General features: G+C 34.9%; 2 protein-coding genes across 3 annotated transcripts; both read left to right on the forward strand.

Annotated features, from left to right (window-relative positions):
• Nucleotides 1-756: 756 nt before the first annotated feature.
• On the forward strand, nt 757-2,251 carry LOC112016051 (uncharacterized; the record flags this gene model as incomplete). The annotated part of the gene is given in 1 exon segment (XM_065773767.1): nt 757-2,251. A coding segment is annotated over 1 exon segment (837 nt), but the record flags the coding sequence as incomplete, so codon positions are not given.
• Nucleotides 2,252-4,921: 2,670 nt separating this feature from the next.
• On the forward strand, nt 4,922-18,541 carry LOC112016056 (uncharacterized). Of its 2 annotated transcripts, none has more exons than XM_065773768.1 (10): nt 4,922-5,149; nt 5,830-6,017; nt 6,111-6,213; nt 7,021-7,133; nt 10,954-11,022; nt 14,037-14,152; nt 14,267-14,321; nt 17,513-17,633; nt 17,968-18,110; nt 18,221-18,541. In XM_065773768.1, exons 2-10 carry the CDS (start codon nt 5,874-5,876, stop codon nt 18,320-18,322), a joined length of 966 nt encoding a protein of 321 aa, XP_065629840.1. In that variant the 5' UTR covers nt 4,922-5,149; nt 5,830-5,873; the 3' UTR covers nt 18,323-18,541. The 2 variants fall into 2 exon arrangements, with proteins under 2 accessions (XP_065629840.1, XP_023904318.1); XM_024048550.2 differs by having other exon boundaries at nt 4,923-5,149; nt 5,853-6,017.
• The last annotated feature ends 142 nt before the right edge of the window (nt 18,542-18,683 follow it).

Raw genomic sequence — 18,683 nt, forward strand, 5'->3', positions numbered from 1 at the left:
CGGGGGGGGGGGGGGTGGGGATGATGATGCACTAAAGGTGTGTCAGGTCCTCGTGGTATTAGTCTTTGGAAATCCATAAGACAGGAATGGTTTACTTTTTCTCATTTCTACAGTTTAACATGGGTGATAGTACTAGAGTGAAGTTCTGGCAAGATCTGTGGTGTGGAGATTGCCCACTTAAAGTTGCTTTCTTGGAGTAATATAGTATCAGTTGTGATAAAGATTCCTTAGTAGCAGAGGTTATGCAACACTCTACTGGGGTGATTCATTGGGATGTCCGGTTCTCTAGACCCATCCAAGATTGGGAGTTGGAATCGTTGGTTGGTTTTATGGAACTAATCTATTCCAGGCTTGTGAGGGGTGCAGGGTTTGATAAACTTTGTTTTACTTTTTTAGATATGTTGGAACATTGTAATTTGAGGTCTTGATTGTATTGCTTCCTAAGTACACACCAGGTGTACTTCAGTTTATTTTCTTTCAATAAAATTTTCGTTATCTGTCCCCCCCCAAAAAAAAAGGGGATTGGGAGGATCACCTCCCAAATTTTTTTTAACAAAGGCTGCCTAGACTACTTTTGGACCACTTTCGGAACTTAAAGGGTGCAATCTATAGTTTAGACAAGTTGTTATATAATTTATTTGAGTTTAATATTGTGCAGCATTTATATGTTTCTTCTATATGTTTAGTAGATACATCATAAATTTATATTTAGCAACTACTTTGCTGCTATGAAATTGACTGTTTCTAGCTCTGCAGGTTGCCCGGGGCCAGATTGAGCAGGCAAGTAATGTGAGGAAGAGGCTAGCATCACCCCCTATTCCTAGTACTCTGACCAGCACCATGAACGCTACAACAGAGGCAACAAGGGTTGTAGAGCACAATCTGCCTCAGCCTGTGGCTCCTTTTGTGCCACTCAGAAATTCTGAAGATGAGAACAAGAAAGCAGCTGCTGCCGCAGTTGCTGCTAAGCTTGCTGCCTCTGCATCCTCTGCACAGATGCTTACATCTGTTCTTTCTTCCCTTGTTGCAGAAGAAGCTGCCTCCATGAATGGAAGCTTAATTTCAACTGGATTTAGTTCAGGGCTACCAATGTTCTCTCCAGAAAAACGGCCCAAACTTGAGAAACCACTGCCTGTTTCTGATGTTAGCAGTTCTGATGTCAGCAGCACAACCTATTTTACCCCTCTACAACAACAATCTCTGACTAATGTGCCACCAGCACCATCTACTAGCATGCAACCCATTTCCCAAGCCAACCAGATGCAAGGTCCCTTTTCTGCTCTACCACCACCACCACCTCCACCACCACCTTTATCTCCTGCAACTCCACCTACGAGTCAGTATGTCCAATCTGCTGGTATGGTTGTGATGCCTTATGGGTATGGAGCAAATACTCTACCACCTCCACCTCCTCTTCCTCCACATGTTTCAATGAGTATGGCAAGGCCTGGTCCCCAGCCATCAGGACAGCAACAACAGTCAGCTACTGGAGGATATTATCGGCCACCGGGTATTGGGTTCTATGGCAAGGTCATCAGCCAGCAACACCTCCAGTTCATCGACAGTGAGTTTCCATTAAAATCATTGGACTAGAGGTATGGTATTCTGTGGGGCCTCTGGAAACGTGTATTATGGGCACAGGCATCAGTGCCAAAACCTTGGCTGTAAGTTCCTCCTGAAATCACATAGGCTATAGTGTCTTTGCAGAGGCACTGTGTTATTATGTAAAGTATTAGAAATTTAGTGATTTTTCTAGATTTTATTTGAATGCCTGCTGAACTCAATTCCCAATCCCATTAGTGCATGGGATCCTTTGATGCTTCCCATACTGGTAAAGAAGTTATGTGACAGCGATACTTCAATTGTAGATGTTTTCTAGTACTTGCTGCAGTGTACCTTCTCTGACTGCATAAGCAGCGAGACTATGAGCAACAGAGAACCTGACTGGAGTTACACTAATGTGTGCATGCTAAACAAAATTGCATGGGCTTTTGTACTCTTATTGGGATGGGACCTATTTAAGCTGCGTCCAGGAAGCTGTGATTAATTTAATGTTCCTATCGACCCTTGTTGGTCATCAGCTTTCTTGGATGGAGCCTCTGGGAAATTATCTTGTAAACTTCATCTTTCATATGAGCATGCTCAGTTTGGCTGCATCAAGAGAAATTGATATGAGTAAAATGGTAGCTACTGTAATTATAATGCTAAATTTTCTCTTAAAAGGTGAAGAAAAACTTTACTTTTTAGTGCATTTGATCTCAGCTAATGTCTCCTAGTAGAGAGTAATATGATTCTACTGTCTGCACTTTGGTTATCAGAAGATTCTTATGAATCTTTCATTGAAGTTGTATTTCTGGTAATTCGTTCCCTAAAAGAGGTGCAAGTTAATCTTTGTCTATCTGTTTTCGGCCTCTCTGTTGCCCAAAAAAAAAAAAAAATCTAATTCCTTTCAGCACAATCAGCGCGTTCAAAAAATAGAAAGGGAGGTACTTTGCCCCCACAAAAAAGTGGGAGACCAAAGAAACATGGCCTAATGATCTTTCAAAGGGTTTTGAATTCATCTTCTACTGTCCCGATTCTCAAAATGCTGGAATAGGATTAAATGAAACAATTTGCATGAAGTTGACAAAGTAGGACACCTTTAATTTTACTGGAACAAGTCTCGTGGTCCGGTAGGTCTTAAATTTAAACATTATTAGGGACTGATATGATATTGGTTTAGCTCAAGGACTATGATTAATGGTTATTTGTTCAAATGAATCTTGTGATCCGTTTGTGTCAGTAGAAAACTTAAGTCAATGGACAATGTTTCTATGTTCAATGGAAAACAAGCTCAATGTAATGGAAAATGTATTTCAAATTTTAAAAGCAGAAAACGTTTATTTATTTATAAACGTCACATATATATTCCATAGATCACCACAAATAAACTTCACAACAGAATCTGGTAAAAATAAATATAAAAATTCACACCACAAAAAAGCTCTCCCAATGGTAATTTCTCACTCTTAGCCTTAACTCTCTCCACAAACCAATCAATGATAAATTATTGACTATTTTTCAAATGACCCTTTTACTTGATTTATTTTTATTTACACATTCTTTTGTGAGGATTTTGAATTTTGGTATATTTTTTCATTATTCTCGTCAAATATTTAGCTAAATTAATCTAAAAAACCTAACTTTTCCTAGTTTAGCTATCTATTAGTTTCATACACGTATATTAGTCTCAATACTTTATCAATATTAAAATCATTGTTAATAATACTGTTCCATTCCGGTTGGAACCGCCGGAAAATTTTGTACCAGTCCTTAAACTGGTATGAATCACCCTCTTGTTCCACCTCGGATCAAATTTCGGTTCGTTCTGGTCATTTCGGCTTGTTTCGGTGAATTTTGGTCGGTACTAAATCTACTGATAAATGCAGAAAAATTTTACCTTTTCAAGTTTTAATAGTTATTACCTGAATATAGCCACCCATCGTAGTTCATCTCACTTCATTAGTAGCCTTAGCAACTTGGCCTTCTTCAGCTCTTCTTTTCTTCTGCACTTCGTCCTCTCCGTTTTCTTCTTTTCTTTGTACATTTTCTTAGTTGTTTGCCCATTTGTTTACTCAATTATCCTCCACTTATTTATTTATTGAGCTTTGTATTTTGGCATTTCTATTCCAATTTTTTAGTTTTGTGAGCCACTCCATGTGACTAGCATTATAATAATACAATTCAAAAAGAGGTTAATAGGTTGTAGGCTTTGTGTCTTTTCCATCCTCTTTGATTTTTGTTTTTTGTTTTTTTTTGTTTTTTTGTTTGTTTGTTTTTGGTCTAGTAAATATTATTGTTATTATATTTTAAAAAAACTTGTTAGTTATTATAATAATAATTATTATTAATATTAAATATAGGCTTATAACTTTAAGATTCATGGTAATTTTTATAGGTTTGACCAAAAATATATATCAAAATGGTAAATATATATTATGATTGTACCTATAAAATAGTACACCGGTATTTACTGGTATTGATTGATACTGAAATATTTCGTTCCAATGAACAAATCAAAACGGGATCTGAAACGATATTCATAACATTGGTTAAAATTATATGTTATTTCCTCCCATTCACATTTGCTCAATGTACTTATGAGTTGGAGTAGTCAACATTCCTGTATAGAATTTAATATGTTAGTATTTTGGGTCATGTACTTAACTCAATAGGATGTAACATTAATGTTATGTATACTACCTTAATTGCAACCTCAATAAGATCTTAATTTTTTAATTATTTAATATTTGAAGGGTGTAAATTATAATTTAGTCTAAATAATATTTGATGGGTTTTTAATAATGTTCAAAACAACATAATATATTTTGGACAAAAAAAAAGTCCTTTTCAACTTAATTTTAAGTGCCTTCTCAAAAAAAAAAAAAAAAACTTAATTTTAAGTGACAACGCATTAATATTAATAGAAGACTTAATTCTAAATTATATGTAACATATATACAATCAAAACTATCTTAAATTTTAATTTTAAATGTGTAATTGTAATTTAGTAAAATATAAAAAAAATATTGGATAGTTTATAAAATTATAAAACAAAGACAAATATATATATATATATAATTTCAAAATTGGAGACTTACAGTAAAAGAAAGAAAAAAAAGACCGTTCAACTAATAAAGTCTTTTTAATGTTTAATGTTTGGATAGAAGAACTACCTTCTAATTTGGAGTATGTATTACGAAACGATGTTCCTTAATTTTCTCTTTTATAATTACATTTTTTTTTTTTTTAAGTTTACCTATAACTTATACTAAAAATTGATTAATATTTTAATTTGACGGTAGAAAGTTTTTATCTAGAGGGGGATAGTAGAAAAGACCTTAGCTCGAACTTGGAGTCTCGACCTGATAGGGTGGGAGGGAGGGAAGAGAAGTATTCTGTTTTCTGAAACAAAAAGTCCTTGAGAGAGAGAGAGAGAGAGAGAGAGAGAGAGAGAGGTTTCTTTCTCTTTCTTTATTTAGTACTACTCCCATTCTCATATTTGCTTAATAATTAAGATTCACAAATATATAAAGACGAAAAAGAAAACTGATCCTCTGAAATTGGGGCTTGCTCTAGTTTTGGCATTTCTCACAAATCCCATTCTCAGGTAATCTAAATTTCCATTGACTTTATTTGAATGAAATACTAATAGTCCCTCCCTCTTTTTCTTGGATCCCAACCCTAATTCTTCCATCTTTTTACGTTTTCAATTTTGGCTTGAATTTCACAATTTGTTTTGCTTACGACCACGACTACGAACTGGGCATTTTTTTTGTTTTGAATTATTAATGTTTGATTAGTCAATTGTAAATTAACGTTCATATGCTTTTAGTTTCATATGTATTGATCGTTAAACACAAGCTGATTTGTATTGTATGAGCTAATTTTGCTTATCTAACTAACCATATGCTGAATAATTTAAAAAAGTTGATAAATATCTGGGAAAAGATAATACCCACTTTTTTTTTTCTTCCTGTTTTTTGATGGGCAGCAAAATGTCATGATTTGACCTTATTTAGCTGATTTATAAAGGTCTTACTTTTACCCAATCCACAAAACTCCCACTTTTTTGGAGAGGTTGATTCTTGGATCGGAACCTGTGACTTGTTATTTTTTGGTGGAAGGCACTTGCCATTGTACCAAGGCTACCTTATTTAGCCGATTTATCTATTGAAACTTTACATGGGTGTGTTCAGTTCGGGTTTACTTTAAAATGTTGCTGATATTTTGTATCGATGTTGTTGGATGATCTGTATTGATGTTGTTTGATGCTGTTTGGGCCCTTAGAAGTGAATGTGTTTGATATTCAGGCTCACGTAATTCGTACATTGATGACGTCAAGAACTTTGAGGAGAAGGCTTCATCATGGGGATGTTGATGGAAAAAAGCAGGAGCATATGGAGGCATCATCGGGGTTGGATGGTTTGGATGAGCCTCTGCTAGGAAATTATGAGCATGATGATAGGCATTCCGAGGTGAGGCACCGTTAGTCATTTTAGTTATCTTCCATTCTGGTGGTTCATTTTAGCTATCTTGTGTTATGTGATCAATATTTGGCTTTTTTGTAGGGAGACACTAGTGAAGATCTTTGGGAAGAGGAGCGGAGGAAGGAACACCTCCATTGGACGCTTCTATTCTCACAGTTGATTGCCCAATGGGCTCAATGGTTTGGTATGCTGTTTTTCTCTTTTTGGAGTTGCTTTGTAGTTATATGCTTCATGCTTTTCAGATGCTATCAGTGTCAATTAAGCTTGTTTATTTGATTGGATGGCTTTGTTGGTATGTCTGGCCTATTATCCATCAATATTTTTATCAACTGATGAATTTTCCACCCTTTTTCCTTCTTATTGCTAGTTGTGAAAGTTAGATATATTAACATGGTCACCAAGAGCCTTGTAGCTCTATTGACACCTGCTGAAGTTTGCTTGAAGTTTGTTTTTTGTCCCTAAGCTATTGAAAATATTACACTCTATGTTCTTCTGTCTACTCTTGTTAAATTTTAATCTACATGTCTAATTAGGTGGCACTATTTTTCACATTAGAGAATTTGACGTGTTTGACCTGAACCATTAAATCTAATGAAAATATAAAACACACACATCAGGTGAACAAGTGGCATGAAACTATAAAATATAAATCATATGTGTAGAATGAATAACCTTTTTAAAGTTGAGGGACGAAAAAAGATTTTTTGAATTTTAAGGACAGAAAGTGTAAAGTTTCAATAGTTTAGGGACGAAAGAAGAACTTTTTAAAGTTTGGGGACAAAGATAGAACTTCATGTGAACTTTAGGGACAAAAATATTTTAATCTACCTTCTACATTTAACTGCCTTCTTTTCACGGTTAACTACCTCAAAAATCATGCTATAAGCCTGAAGATGTCTTGTTCTTTGTGTGCATTGACTATTTGACTTCATCCTAGATGTTGGGAATATTATTGGTTCATTGACTGATAATTTCATCTTGGTTTTTCTAGCAAATATTGTCCTTGGATCAGGGTCTCTAATTGGACGCCTTTTACCCTTTTCATCCTACACACAAAGAGGACAAAGCAATAAGCTGCTTCCACTTTCCCTTAGTCCTTTGCAGGTATGTCTAGTGACATAATATATTTAAATCATAGCAATTTATTGAACTTTCTACATCCTCTGAGTAAAGGAAGGTTTTCAATATAATTGTTGTCATCTCAAACTTTTTGATAAGGATTGAACAGTATTGATTTATTTTCCGCGGTTTTTATACTCCCTGTATAATTTCTATTTTGTTGAGTAGTTATGTTTTCTTATTCTTTGAGGCAATTTTAACTGATGCTCAAATTGGTCTGAAGAATGATATTCTTGCTAGTTGGAGTCTAGGATTGAGAACATGTTTCAGGAAGGTGATTTGCAGGTCCTCTCCCTTGTTCCTACCATTGTTAAAGGATCGAATTCAAATTTAAATTTTGGCTTAGGGAGAGAGGTTTTGTAGGGAAAATTGTTATGCATGGTTGTCGTTGGTTTAAGGTTAGGAATTGCGAATCTTAAGGTTTAGAATTGTTTTGAAGAAAGAGTTATGGGGCTGTGACAGGCATTAAATTTGGTTTGATGAATTATTTGATGTCTATTTGGTACTAAGTAGTTTTTGATATGTAAAAGAAAGGGTTTGACTTGGGGTATGTAAGGAAGAAGAGAATAGAAAATTTTTATAGTGTATAGAGTTTGTATGTATAGTGCCCGTGAATAGTAACATAAAAGAGAAGAAGGAAAGAGAGAATAGAAAGGGTGAAAGAACACACAAAGGCCAATATGCACCAAAATACTCATTGCTCAAAACACTCATTATTTTAATTAATATATATATATATATATATATAAGGACTCTTTCTTGTGCTAGGAGTATTAGGGCTCCTAGTTTTACTAGTAAACTAAAACTTGGACTTAAAGAAAATAAAACCTAAGATACTTAGGATCTCCTAGAAAATTCTAGATTCAACTAAACTACCAAAATACCTTTAATTCACAGGAATTGCAGACTTTATAGATTTGCCTGTGATTACAACATTGATCATAAGTAATAATAAAAAAAAACGCTAGTAAAAGACTATTTTAACCCTAGAACACACATAACTAGACCTTTAAGACCACACAATTTTCACTTCAATTGGATTTCACATAGGAATCCCATAAAAGATATTGAATCGAGGAATTTTTTAAGTTCTTACAAATAAAAAAAGAAAAGAAAAAGGAATTTGCAAAGTAGTAACAACTCAATCTTCCGTGGCGGCATCAAAAAGTCTTGCTGAGGTGAGATTCAATTTCCAAATTTAGGTGTGTAGTTTTGTAGATATGGTACAGGAGTGCCACTTTTAGATTATAAGTACCCAAAGATTCACTCACTCCCAACCGCATTTACTTGAGGTGAAGTCCACGGGTTAGTACAAGTAAATTATTATCATGACTAACAATGGGGAGTAATTATCATCGGTAAATTATTACTTGCCCCAAAAGTGTAACCTATTAGGAAAGGGAGAATTCAATCATTTAAGGGTAAATTGCAAATTACACTCCTAAAGTTTGGGGGTGTTTGGATTTTACACACTAAAGTTTTAAAATTTGGATATTACCCCCTTGAAGTTTGGGGTGTTTGGATTTTATACCCTGATATTTCAGAATTTGGATTTTACCTCTAAATTTGGGTTGTTTGGATTTTACACCCTCAAATTCTAAAACTTCAGGGTGTAAAATCCAAATACCCCAAAAATTTAGGGAGTAAACTCTAAAATCTCTAAAATTTAGGGAATAAAATCCAAATTCTGAAATGTCTTGGTATAAAATCCAAACACCCTTAGTTCCGTTGTGTTTGATGTGGTATATTTGGAAGGAACGCAATCGGCAGGCATTTGAGGATTTGGATAGATCTGAGGACCAAATGCTTGCTATCTTTTCTGGTTCTTTGTTTGATTGGGCTAGGGCTTGGGGTCTTACATCTAGTGACTCTCTTCCTCTTTTCCTTAGCTCTCTTTCTTTGTAATTATAGTTTTTATGTTTTTGCTTTTCCTTCTTTGTACTTTTGTTGTGCAGGTGCTAATTTGCATCCAGCAGTTTTTGAATATATTTTTTCTTACCTATCAAAAAAAAAAAAAAAAAAATCAAAATTCTAAAATTTCAGGGTGTAAAATTCAAACACCCCCAAACTTTAAGGGTGTAATTTGCAATTTACCCATTATTGTACCACTACCCTTATGCATGGCCCAAGCTTCCCCCATAATAATTGGAACCTAACACATAGGATATTTAGGGAGTAAAATCCAAAACCTTTAACATTTAGGGAATAAAATCCAAATTTTGAAACGTCTTGGTATAAAATCCAAACACCCTCAAACTTCAAGGGGTAAAATCCAAATTCTGAAATTTCAGAGTGTAAAATTCAAACACCCCCAAACTTTAGGGGTGTAATTTGCAATTTACTCATCATTTAACCATTATTGTAACACTACCCTTATGCATGGCCCAAGCCTCCCCCGTAATAAGTGGAACCTAACACATAGGATATTTAGGGAGTAAAATCCAAAACCTCTAAAATTTAGGGAATAAAATCCAAATTCTGAAACGTTTTGGTATAGAATCCAAACACCCTCAAACTTCAGAGGGTAAAATCCAAATTTTGAAATTTCAGGATGTAAAATTCAAACACCCCCAAACTTTGGGGGTGTAATTTTCAATTTACCCATTATTTAACCATTATTGTAACACTACCCTTATGCATGGCCCAAGCCTCCCCCGTAATAAGTGGAACCTAACACATAGGATATTTTACTTTGTTAAGTGATAGGTAGAGTGAAGATAGAGTTCGACTTTTAGACTGTTTGCTCTGAGACAATGATAAATTTTTTGATTGTCCCCAAAACTTAAGTTTTTAGGAAATGGTGAATTTATATTGTGTTTGGGAAAAGCTAAAAAAGGCAGCATGTTTTTATTAATCTGCTTATTTTTGCTACTCTTCATGGGTCCCATTACACTTTTTGATACTATTTATGAGTTCCACGGTATTATTTCAGCTACTTTTAGTTTTATTGACAGTATTTTCAGCAAAATAAGCTGTTCTCAAATGGACTCTTAATCATTAATCTAAAAATCATCAAAGAAATCTGAACCAAGATTATCAATAAACCAATGTATATTGTTGTTCATTTTTGGAAATATGAAGTGAACTTGTTTCCCCAAGAAGCAAACGAACTCTAGCTCATTTGGCAACTCCTTACCTTTTAATTTATAGGGGGAGGGTGAGGTCGTGGTGTATATGGAAGGAGAGGAACATTCAGAGCTTTGAGGACACAAAGAGAACTATGCCAAGACTCAAATTCATTTTCTTTAGAACTTTGTTGGATTGGATGTCAGTTTTGTGTAGTTGGTCTTTATGTTCTATTAGTGATTTGATAGATTTATGTAATTTGCGTAATCGATTGTTTGATCCCCAATTGTATACTCCTTATGTATTTAGGTGACTCTATTTTTTGATATCAATTAGAATTTTTTTACTTATTAAAAAAGAAGGGGGGGGGGAGGTTGAGGTCGTGGGTTCAAGACGTATTGGGTGCATGCATTATTATTATTCTCTCTCCTTCTAGGTTGAAATTGAAAGTAAGTTGATGGAATTTCCTTTTGAAATGGTCAATCGAATATTTTTTAACAAAAATCTATGTAAGTATACATGTTTGGTCTTTCTAGGACGATTAATCACAGGAATTGTTTACTAATTATGCTCTATAATCTGATGTGGAAAGTTTTATTTGTTTTTTTAAACTGTTCATTTTATAAAATATTCATTAATTTACTTCTGTATTTTTTTTTAATTAATTTTTTTAATATATGAGGGTACTTGTTATTGTTACTTTACTTATCTTTGCTGCTTAAAATTTGTTTCATTTTAGGAAGAAAGACTCCAGAATCTACGGCAAAGGCTTGAAGTCCCCTTTGATGGTTCTCGTGTTGAGCATCAAGTAGGCTTCTTTTTTTGGTTTTGTTTTGCTTCTTTCAATTTGTTTTATTTTATTTTATGTTTTAGTAGCAATTGTTACCTGTCCTTGTTTTTTATTTTCTTTGAGATTTTATTGTTGGATGCCTTCAATCAAGTTTTAGAATCTGGACTTTATCATATATTTATTACTTTAGTATCTATTTTTCATTGATATGTAGTACTTTTGAGTCTGTGTTTATAGTAATCATATAATTATTGTGTCTGGTTCATGTTGCCTTATTATACTTTATTGTAATGACAATTTACTCACTGTTGCATGCAAGACATGGATGCTAAACATTCATCGTCTCAAACTATGGGCTGACCAACCTACTTGTCTAGGAAATTATTCCAATAGAAAGTCATTTCAATTTTTTGGTGTTCTCTATGATTATGTCTCAACATATAGTTTCATGCTTTTTTTAAAGGGAAGGTAATTTGGATTTCCTGGATTTAGAGACATGTCAATTTATTGAAAACAAGTCAAAACATAACTCGTTTTCAATAATGAGTTTTTAGGCCTATCAGCCTAGTGGGCAGTGTGTATAAGCTGTTGTTTAAGGTTTTAGCTAATAGATTGAGGTGGGTTCTAGATAAACTTATTTCGGAGTCACAGAATTCTTTTGTGGGTGGCAGACAGATTTTGGATTCAGTGCTTATTGCTAATGAATGTTTAGACAGTAGACAAAAGTGTTGTACTCCAGGGGTGGTGTGTAAGTTAGACATTGGGAAAGCCTATGATCATGTGAATTGGGACGCTTTGTTTTATCTGTTGAAGAGGATGGGCTTTGGGGATAGATGGAGGAGATGGCTTAAGACTTGTGTCTCTACCGTTCGCTTCTCAGTTCTGGTTAATAGATCTCTTGCTGGTTTCCTTGGTAGCTCTAGAGGTCTCAAACAAGGTGATCCTTTGTCTCCCCTTCTCTTTCTTTTGATTATGGTGGTTTTAAGTCATATCCTGAAGAAAATTGAGGATGGGGGTTTAATTCAGGGTTTTCATGTGGGTCCTGTTAATTCTACTAGCATTCGTGTTTCTCACCTTCTATTTGTTGATGATACCATTCTTTTTTGTGATGCCTCTAGAGAGCAGATTCTTTCTATTAGGCTGGTTTTGACTTGTTTTCAAGCTTTTACTGGTTTGAAGGTGAATGTGGGGAAAAGTGAAATTGTCCCTATTGGGGAGGTGTGTAACATTCAGTCTTTGGCTAATATCCTTCAGTGTAGGGTGGGAAGTTTGCCTATGATTTACTTGGGTATGCCTTTGTGTACTTTGTACAAAACACCCTCTATTTGGAATCTGATCCTTGAGAGGATGGATAAGAAGCTTTCAGGCTGGAAGCGGCTTTACTTGTCAAAGGGTGGTAGACTCACCTTGCTGAAGAGTATTCTTTCAAGCCTTCCGACTTATTACCTTTCCCTTTTTACTATCTCTAAAGCTGTGGCAACTAGATTGGAACTCATTCAAAGGAGCTTCTTGTGGGGTTCAATAGTTGAGTGTTTCAAATATCCATTGGTGGCTTGGGAAAAGGTTTGCTTACCACGTGAATTGGGTGGTTTGGGAGTTCGGAATTTGGCGCCTTTTAATCAAGCCCTATTAGGGAAATGGCTTTGGAGGTATGGCCATGAAACCTCACATCTGTGGTGTAGGGTCATTGCCATGAAATATGGGGAAGGAAAAGGGGGTTGGTGCTTTAGAGCTTGTAGTAGGGCTCATGGTTGTGGGTTATGGCGGAGTATTAGTGAAGGGTGGGGAACTTTCACTAGGCATTTCTCTTTTGTGGTGGGGGATGGTTCTCGTATTCTTTTTTTGGCATGATAAGTGGATTGGGGATGTTCCTCTCAAAATTCTATATCCTTAGTTATTTTTGTGTTTAGCTAATAGGGAGGCTTGTATTTCTGAGGTGTTAAGCCCTCCGGTGGGTGATAATGACAGAGTGTGGAGTTTAAGATTTCATAGGGAATTCAATGATTGGGAGTTGGCGACTTCCTACTCCTTTCTTCATTTCATCCAAACCTGAATTCCTAGGGGTGGAGGGTGTGACAGACTTTGTTAGGATGTTAATGGTAGTGGGAAGTTTGATACTCGGTCCTTTTATCATAAGATTTGAAGTGCAGCTCCTTCCACTTTTCCTTGGAAGGGAATTTGGAAAGTTAAGGTTCCTAAAAGGGTGGCTTTTTTTATGTGGACAACAGCCCATGGTCAGATTCTAATTTTGGATAATCTTATGCTTCATGGTCGCCCTTTGGCGAATTGTTGTTGTTTGTGCTGTAACAATGTGGAATCTGTGGATCACCTGTTACTTTTTTGTTCGATAGCTCATTCTTTGTGGATGTAAATGATTCGCTTGTTTGGGATTGAATGGGTCATGCCAGGTTCAGTTGTGGACTTATTATTTTGCTGGTACCACTGGCTTGGGAAGCATAGCTCTAATATTTGGGATTTGGTTCCAAGTTGTTTAATGTGGACTATTTGGACTGAATGGAATAGGCGGTCTTTTGAGGATAAGGGAAAAACTGTGGTTTAGTTATTAGAGTATTGCCAGCGGACCCTTTTTGATTGGTCTCGTTGTTGGGGTTATTCGGATTGTTCTACCCTTTTGAATTTTCTTTCATCTATTAGAATAGATTAGGGGATGCTTTTGTCTTTTTGTTTCTTCTTTTCCTTTGTTCACTACCATGAACTCTCTGTGTTTCTCTTGCTATTCTTTTATCAATAATATTCTCTTCTTACTTATAAAAAAAAAAAAAAGTCAAAACATAATTCTCAAGTTTATGTTGTTCAATCAAAAGACATCTATGCACGTATCTTAATTGTAATCTAGTACAAATTTGATACTCAAATAGAGATGGGTTTATGAACTGAGAGCCACAAGAGCAGAAGACTTGCTAGAGAAAGAAGGATCTTTTATTTAAAATATAATTTTTTAAAGTAAATATAAACTGAATATTACTTATCAAAAAAAAAAAGTAAATATAAACTGAATATTTGGGTTTCAGGATGCACTTAAACAATTATGGAGGTTGGCTTACCCTGAAAGGGAGCTCCCATCTCTTAAATCTGAGCTTTGGAAGGAAATGGGTTGGCAGGGTTCTGACCCTTCAACCGATTTTAGGTAAATAGGAGAACTTATATGAGAACTAATTTTTTGACAATGAAATTTGGTTTTCATTGTGATTTCTTCTTCATAAAATTATCTTCAACATGAAGTTTTCAACGCTATTTGCAGGGGTGGGGGATTTATATCATTGGAGAATCTTATCTTTTTTGCTCAGAGGTATCCGGTATGTTTACTTCGCTATATTTATATACGTACTACTTGCATAAATCTCAACTGTCATTGTAATCAGCTGTATTGTTGCCTTCAATGTATATTAAATATTTATTTCATTCTTTTGGTTGAGTGAGTTTATACTGCCCCCTTTTTCTTAAGCCTCATTGTTCATTTGTTTGTATGATTTATTTAATTATATCTTGTCTTGGAAATGCATTCTCCATATGTAAGGAAGATGATTTTGATAAAATTCTAGCTTTAAGCTTTGAGAATGTGTTCTGTGTTGCCTTCTCCTACCTAAGTGTAATTGCTTCTTGTTCTATTCAATGTCTAACACCAAACAACCATCAAAATTATTGAAGATCCCATGAAGTTACTTAACTTTCTAAACCTTTTTAATGAAGCTTGTTAGGAAAATGGTTCTGGTGGTATGGTTTTGAGAGAGATGCTCTTTAAGGAAGAGTGATAGAGGTGGTATGGTTTTGACTATTGACAATTTAAGGAAGAGAAAGGTAAAGATCATAGATTGGTGTTATATGTGCAAATGTAATGGTGAATTTGCTGACCACCTTTTGCTACATTGCCCCATTGTTTCAGATTTGTGGTCCATGATTTTTGGTTTGTTAGGGAAGTTTTTTGGGTGATGCCAAAATCTGTAGTTGAGCTTCTAGTTTGCTGGCAAGGTCAATTTGGTCGTCATCGAAATGGTTGCATTTGGATGATTATCCCACATTGTCAGATGTGGTGCATTTGGAGGGAAAGGATAGCAGAAGTTTTGAAGATACCGAGCATTTTATGCCTGATCTCAAGTTTTTCTTTTTCTGAACTTTATTGGACTGGCTGACTGCCTTGTGGAACCTTTCTTTCTTTTCTATTGTTGATTTATTAGACTTATGCAATTTTTGTAATTAATTGTTTCACCCTGGTATAATTCCTGTATACTTGGGTGACTCTTGATATATATATTTTTATTACTTATCCAAAAAAAAAAAAAAAAAAATCAAACCATATTCAAGAATCCCTCAAAATCTTGTCAAGAACCCTCATTAAGTGCTGAATTCCTAAAGATTCTACCTCAAAACAGGAAAATTTGGATCTTCTTCGTTCATATTGTACTTTGGTTTTCCTGATACCAGTAGTATTTATATTTTATTTTGCGTTTCATCACATGACACAGTTCCAGTTACCTTCTCTATTTGGGAGTAGTGTTCTGTTAAGGCAGATCTTGGCATTACTTTGTTTGGAATTAACCTTGAGTTATACCAAAACTTGTGATTTTTGAAGCATGGTGGTCTATGGTGTATCCGTCATTTTCATATCTTCGCGAACGTTTATTGGTATTTTTTTTATTGGTAAGTTGCACATGCACTTAGTAGGTCTTGAACTCATAACCTCATAGACCTAGCACTTACAAGGGGAGGAGGTGTTAGTTGAGCTAGATCTCATTGACACGGATGAAATATGTACAAGCAACAAAGGAAAAAAAAAAAAACTTATGTACAAGAAGAAAGTGAATCTAAAAACAGCAGAGTGGATTCTGTAGAAGTAAATCCCCACGCGTGAGACCAATCAAAGAAGAGGAAACGAACATATATTGGTATTTTTTGAGAGATTAAAAATCCAGCCAAAGAAAAAAAAGAGAGATTTATGCATTGGCATTAGGGGTTGTTTCTCTTGGGGGTGCAGTATATGGCACAAATATGCATTCAAAGTTCTTGTTTATAGGGAATCCTAAAGGAATAAGAGTTTTACTGGACATGGCCTATAGATTGATCCTTCTACTTATTGGTTCTGTGCGTCCCCTGCTTTGAAGTTTGGTATTAAAGGGCATCTTTACTTGTATTTGTCTACTTAATGTTGGTTTTTGTTTTTATCGGACTAGTCTCCTGCACATACTGTAAGATGCTCTATAAATAGTAGGCACACAAACAATAGAAATCATTTCAAAAGAAAAAAAGGAAAAATTATGCAATACTTCAGAGAAAAAAGAAAAGGAGAGCTGGCACACTGGGACGTGACTATAAATGCTCAATGTTCCCAAAACTAAAGAATCCTGCATCTTGGATTGAAAAGATAGCATAGAAAACTACTCTCTTAGTCATAATTTTTTTTTTTGTTGATCTTCCATACACTTGAAGTTGAAGGAGTGTAAAACCCAGGCTTCAATTTAGAGAGGTTGAGAGAAGAGAGATTATTGTGGAATAAATTTTGTGGGTTTAATTTAGTAATTGATCCAGAAAAGAGTTAGAAAGATGAAATGGTTTAGAAGTTGGAATTTCACTGGTGAAAAGTGGGTGCTAATGTGTATGAATTCTAGGAATATTACTTTGATCCTTGCAGCAAAAGAAGCCTGATAAGCAGTTAAGAGTTGTAGAAAGAATTGTGCTAATATTAAGGGAGTAAAAGGGTTATCAATTTTCTATTTTAACATCATATACCACTGTTTCAATATTGCTTTGGGATCTATGTATCAGGCGTATTTTTGGACAATTACAAAGATGAGACTAAGAAGGGCAATGCCTTTCACATAGTTGCTTTGGTGCTTTTAACAATAATAATCACTTTGCTTGCTTATGTGTCTGCGTGAGAACTGAGAACATTTCCCTGTGTACATTTATATTTTGGGGAGTAGTGGACTTTCTGTATGAATTCATATGTACATATTGATGGTGATTTTGGTTATTGCAAAAATATATGTAAAGGCTTACCTGAAAACAGAGGGGCTTGTGAAGGCTATTAGAGATGATGTTAGAGCATGTGTTGGAGGTCTTTGGAACATTCCTAATACTATTATATAGAATTTTATGTAGTAGATGGAGAGTTTCTGTATGTTTTGGAGTTATCTCCTTTGTTTCTGATTGTGTGTGCAACTCATCAGCTGCTTGTGTCTGGAGGTTGTTTGAACTGATTGTAATCTCTTTTTGTTGGCTATGAAATTATTTCATTCATAAAAAATTAGGCCAAAGTGCACAGCTGGTTTCTAAACTTAAGGTCATGAGAAATTGTAGTCCTTGAAGTTTAAAGTGATCATTTTTAGTCCCTTAAAACTTAAAGTGATCGCTATTAGTCCGTATGGAGTGATGATCTAAGGGACTAATAGTGATCGCTTTAAATTTCAAAGACTAAAATTGCTAATGGGTTAAACTTTAGGGACCAACAATGGAATTAAGCTAAAAAATATCACGATATTTCCTTCTACAGGAATCGTTCCAAAGATTGTTACACAAACAAGATGGAACTAGAGCTGAGTGGGAATATCCCTTTGCTGTAGCTGGGATCAATATTTCTTTTATGTTGGCACAAATGTTGGATCTTCAATCAGGTAATATGCATTTCTCAAATGAAGAATATTCACATGTTGTCTAACAGCTGTGCTTCTCTCATGACTGACCAGATGCTGAAAAAATGTTTCAGCTGCAATAGGTTATTTATTACAAAGCCTACCCCGAACACATTTTTGTGGTTGGGCATGACACTTATTTTTAGTTGTCTGATGCCAAACAGACTTAACATCTTAGATTAGGAATTCTTCTAAACACTTGATTTGAAAGCTCCATTTATGAAAAATTAACATCTTAGATTAGGAATTCTTCAAAACATTTGATTCTAATGCTCCATTTATGAAGTATTTGGGGTTATGTTTTTTTCTTTTGCAGGAAAGCCAACTTCTCTAGCAGGAATTCGCTTTTTGGAACTGCTTGGGGAAGATGAAATGGCATTTGATAATCTCTATTGTGTAGCCTTTCATATGATGGATGCTCAGTGGCTTGCAAAGCGTGCTTCTTATATGGAATTCAATGTAAATCAGTTTAGCCAAGTTATATCCTGTCCATTTGATTTGATGTATGAATTGTGTTCTCTCCCTAATCAAATCTGCTGTTGGTTGTAAATTTTATTTTGGATTTCCAGGACGTTTTGAAGTCTACAAGAACTCAGTTAGAGCGTGAGCTTGCACTTGAAGATGTCATCAATGTGAGAGATCTACCGGCATACAACCTCTTGAAAAGATAGTGTACTTTAGTTTCATTAGTTCACTGACCCTTCCCAATTTTTTTTTCTTTCTATTTTCTGCTTTTTTTCTTCTTTTTATACATAAGTTGTTCTATCATATTTCCAAAACCACACCGAAGATTCTGTTCTTCAAATAGCCATGGCATATAAAATTTTTGCCATCTTAATAGTGCAAATGTCAAATGAAAGAGAGTACAAGCTTTAAGTGCCTCAGATTCATATGCGGCTGCATTTTGTGTATATTTTTTCCAGTCCTTTCCTTTTGCTTACCTTTTATGTTTTTTGATAGTTCCTTTCCAGTCTGTATTGTATTGTATTGTTTTATTTTTGTGTTGGTTTTTGTTGTTAGAGCGGCAAGAAG

The sequence above is a fragment of the Quercus suber genome, unplaced genomic scaffold (genome assembly GCF_002906115.3).
Source record: "Quercus suber isolate HL8 unplaced genomic scaffold, Cork oak 2.0 scaffold_80, whole genome shotgun sequence".
NCBI classification, from domain to species: Eukaryota; Viridiplantae; Streptophyta; class Magnoliopsida; order Fagales; family Fagaceae; genus Quercus; species Quercus suber.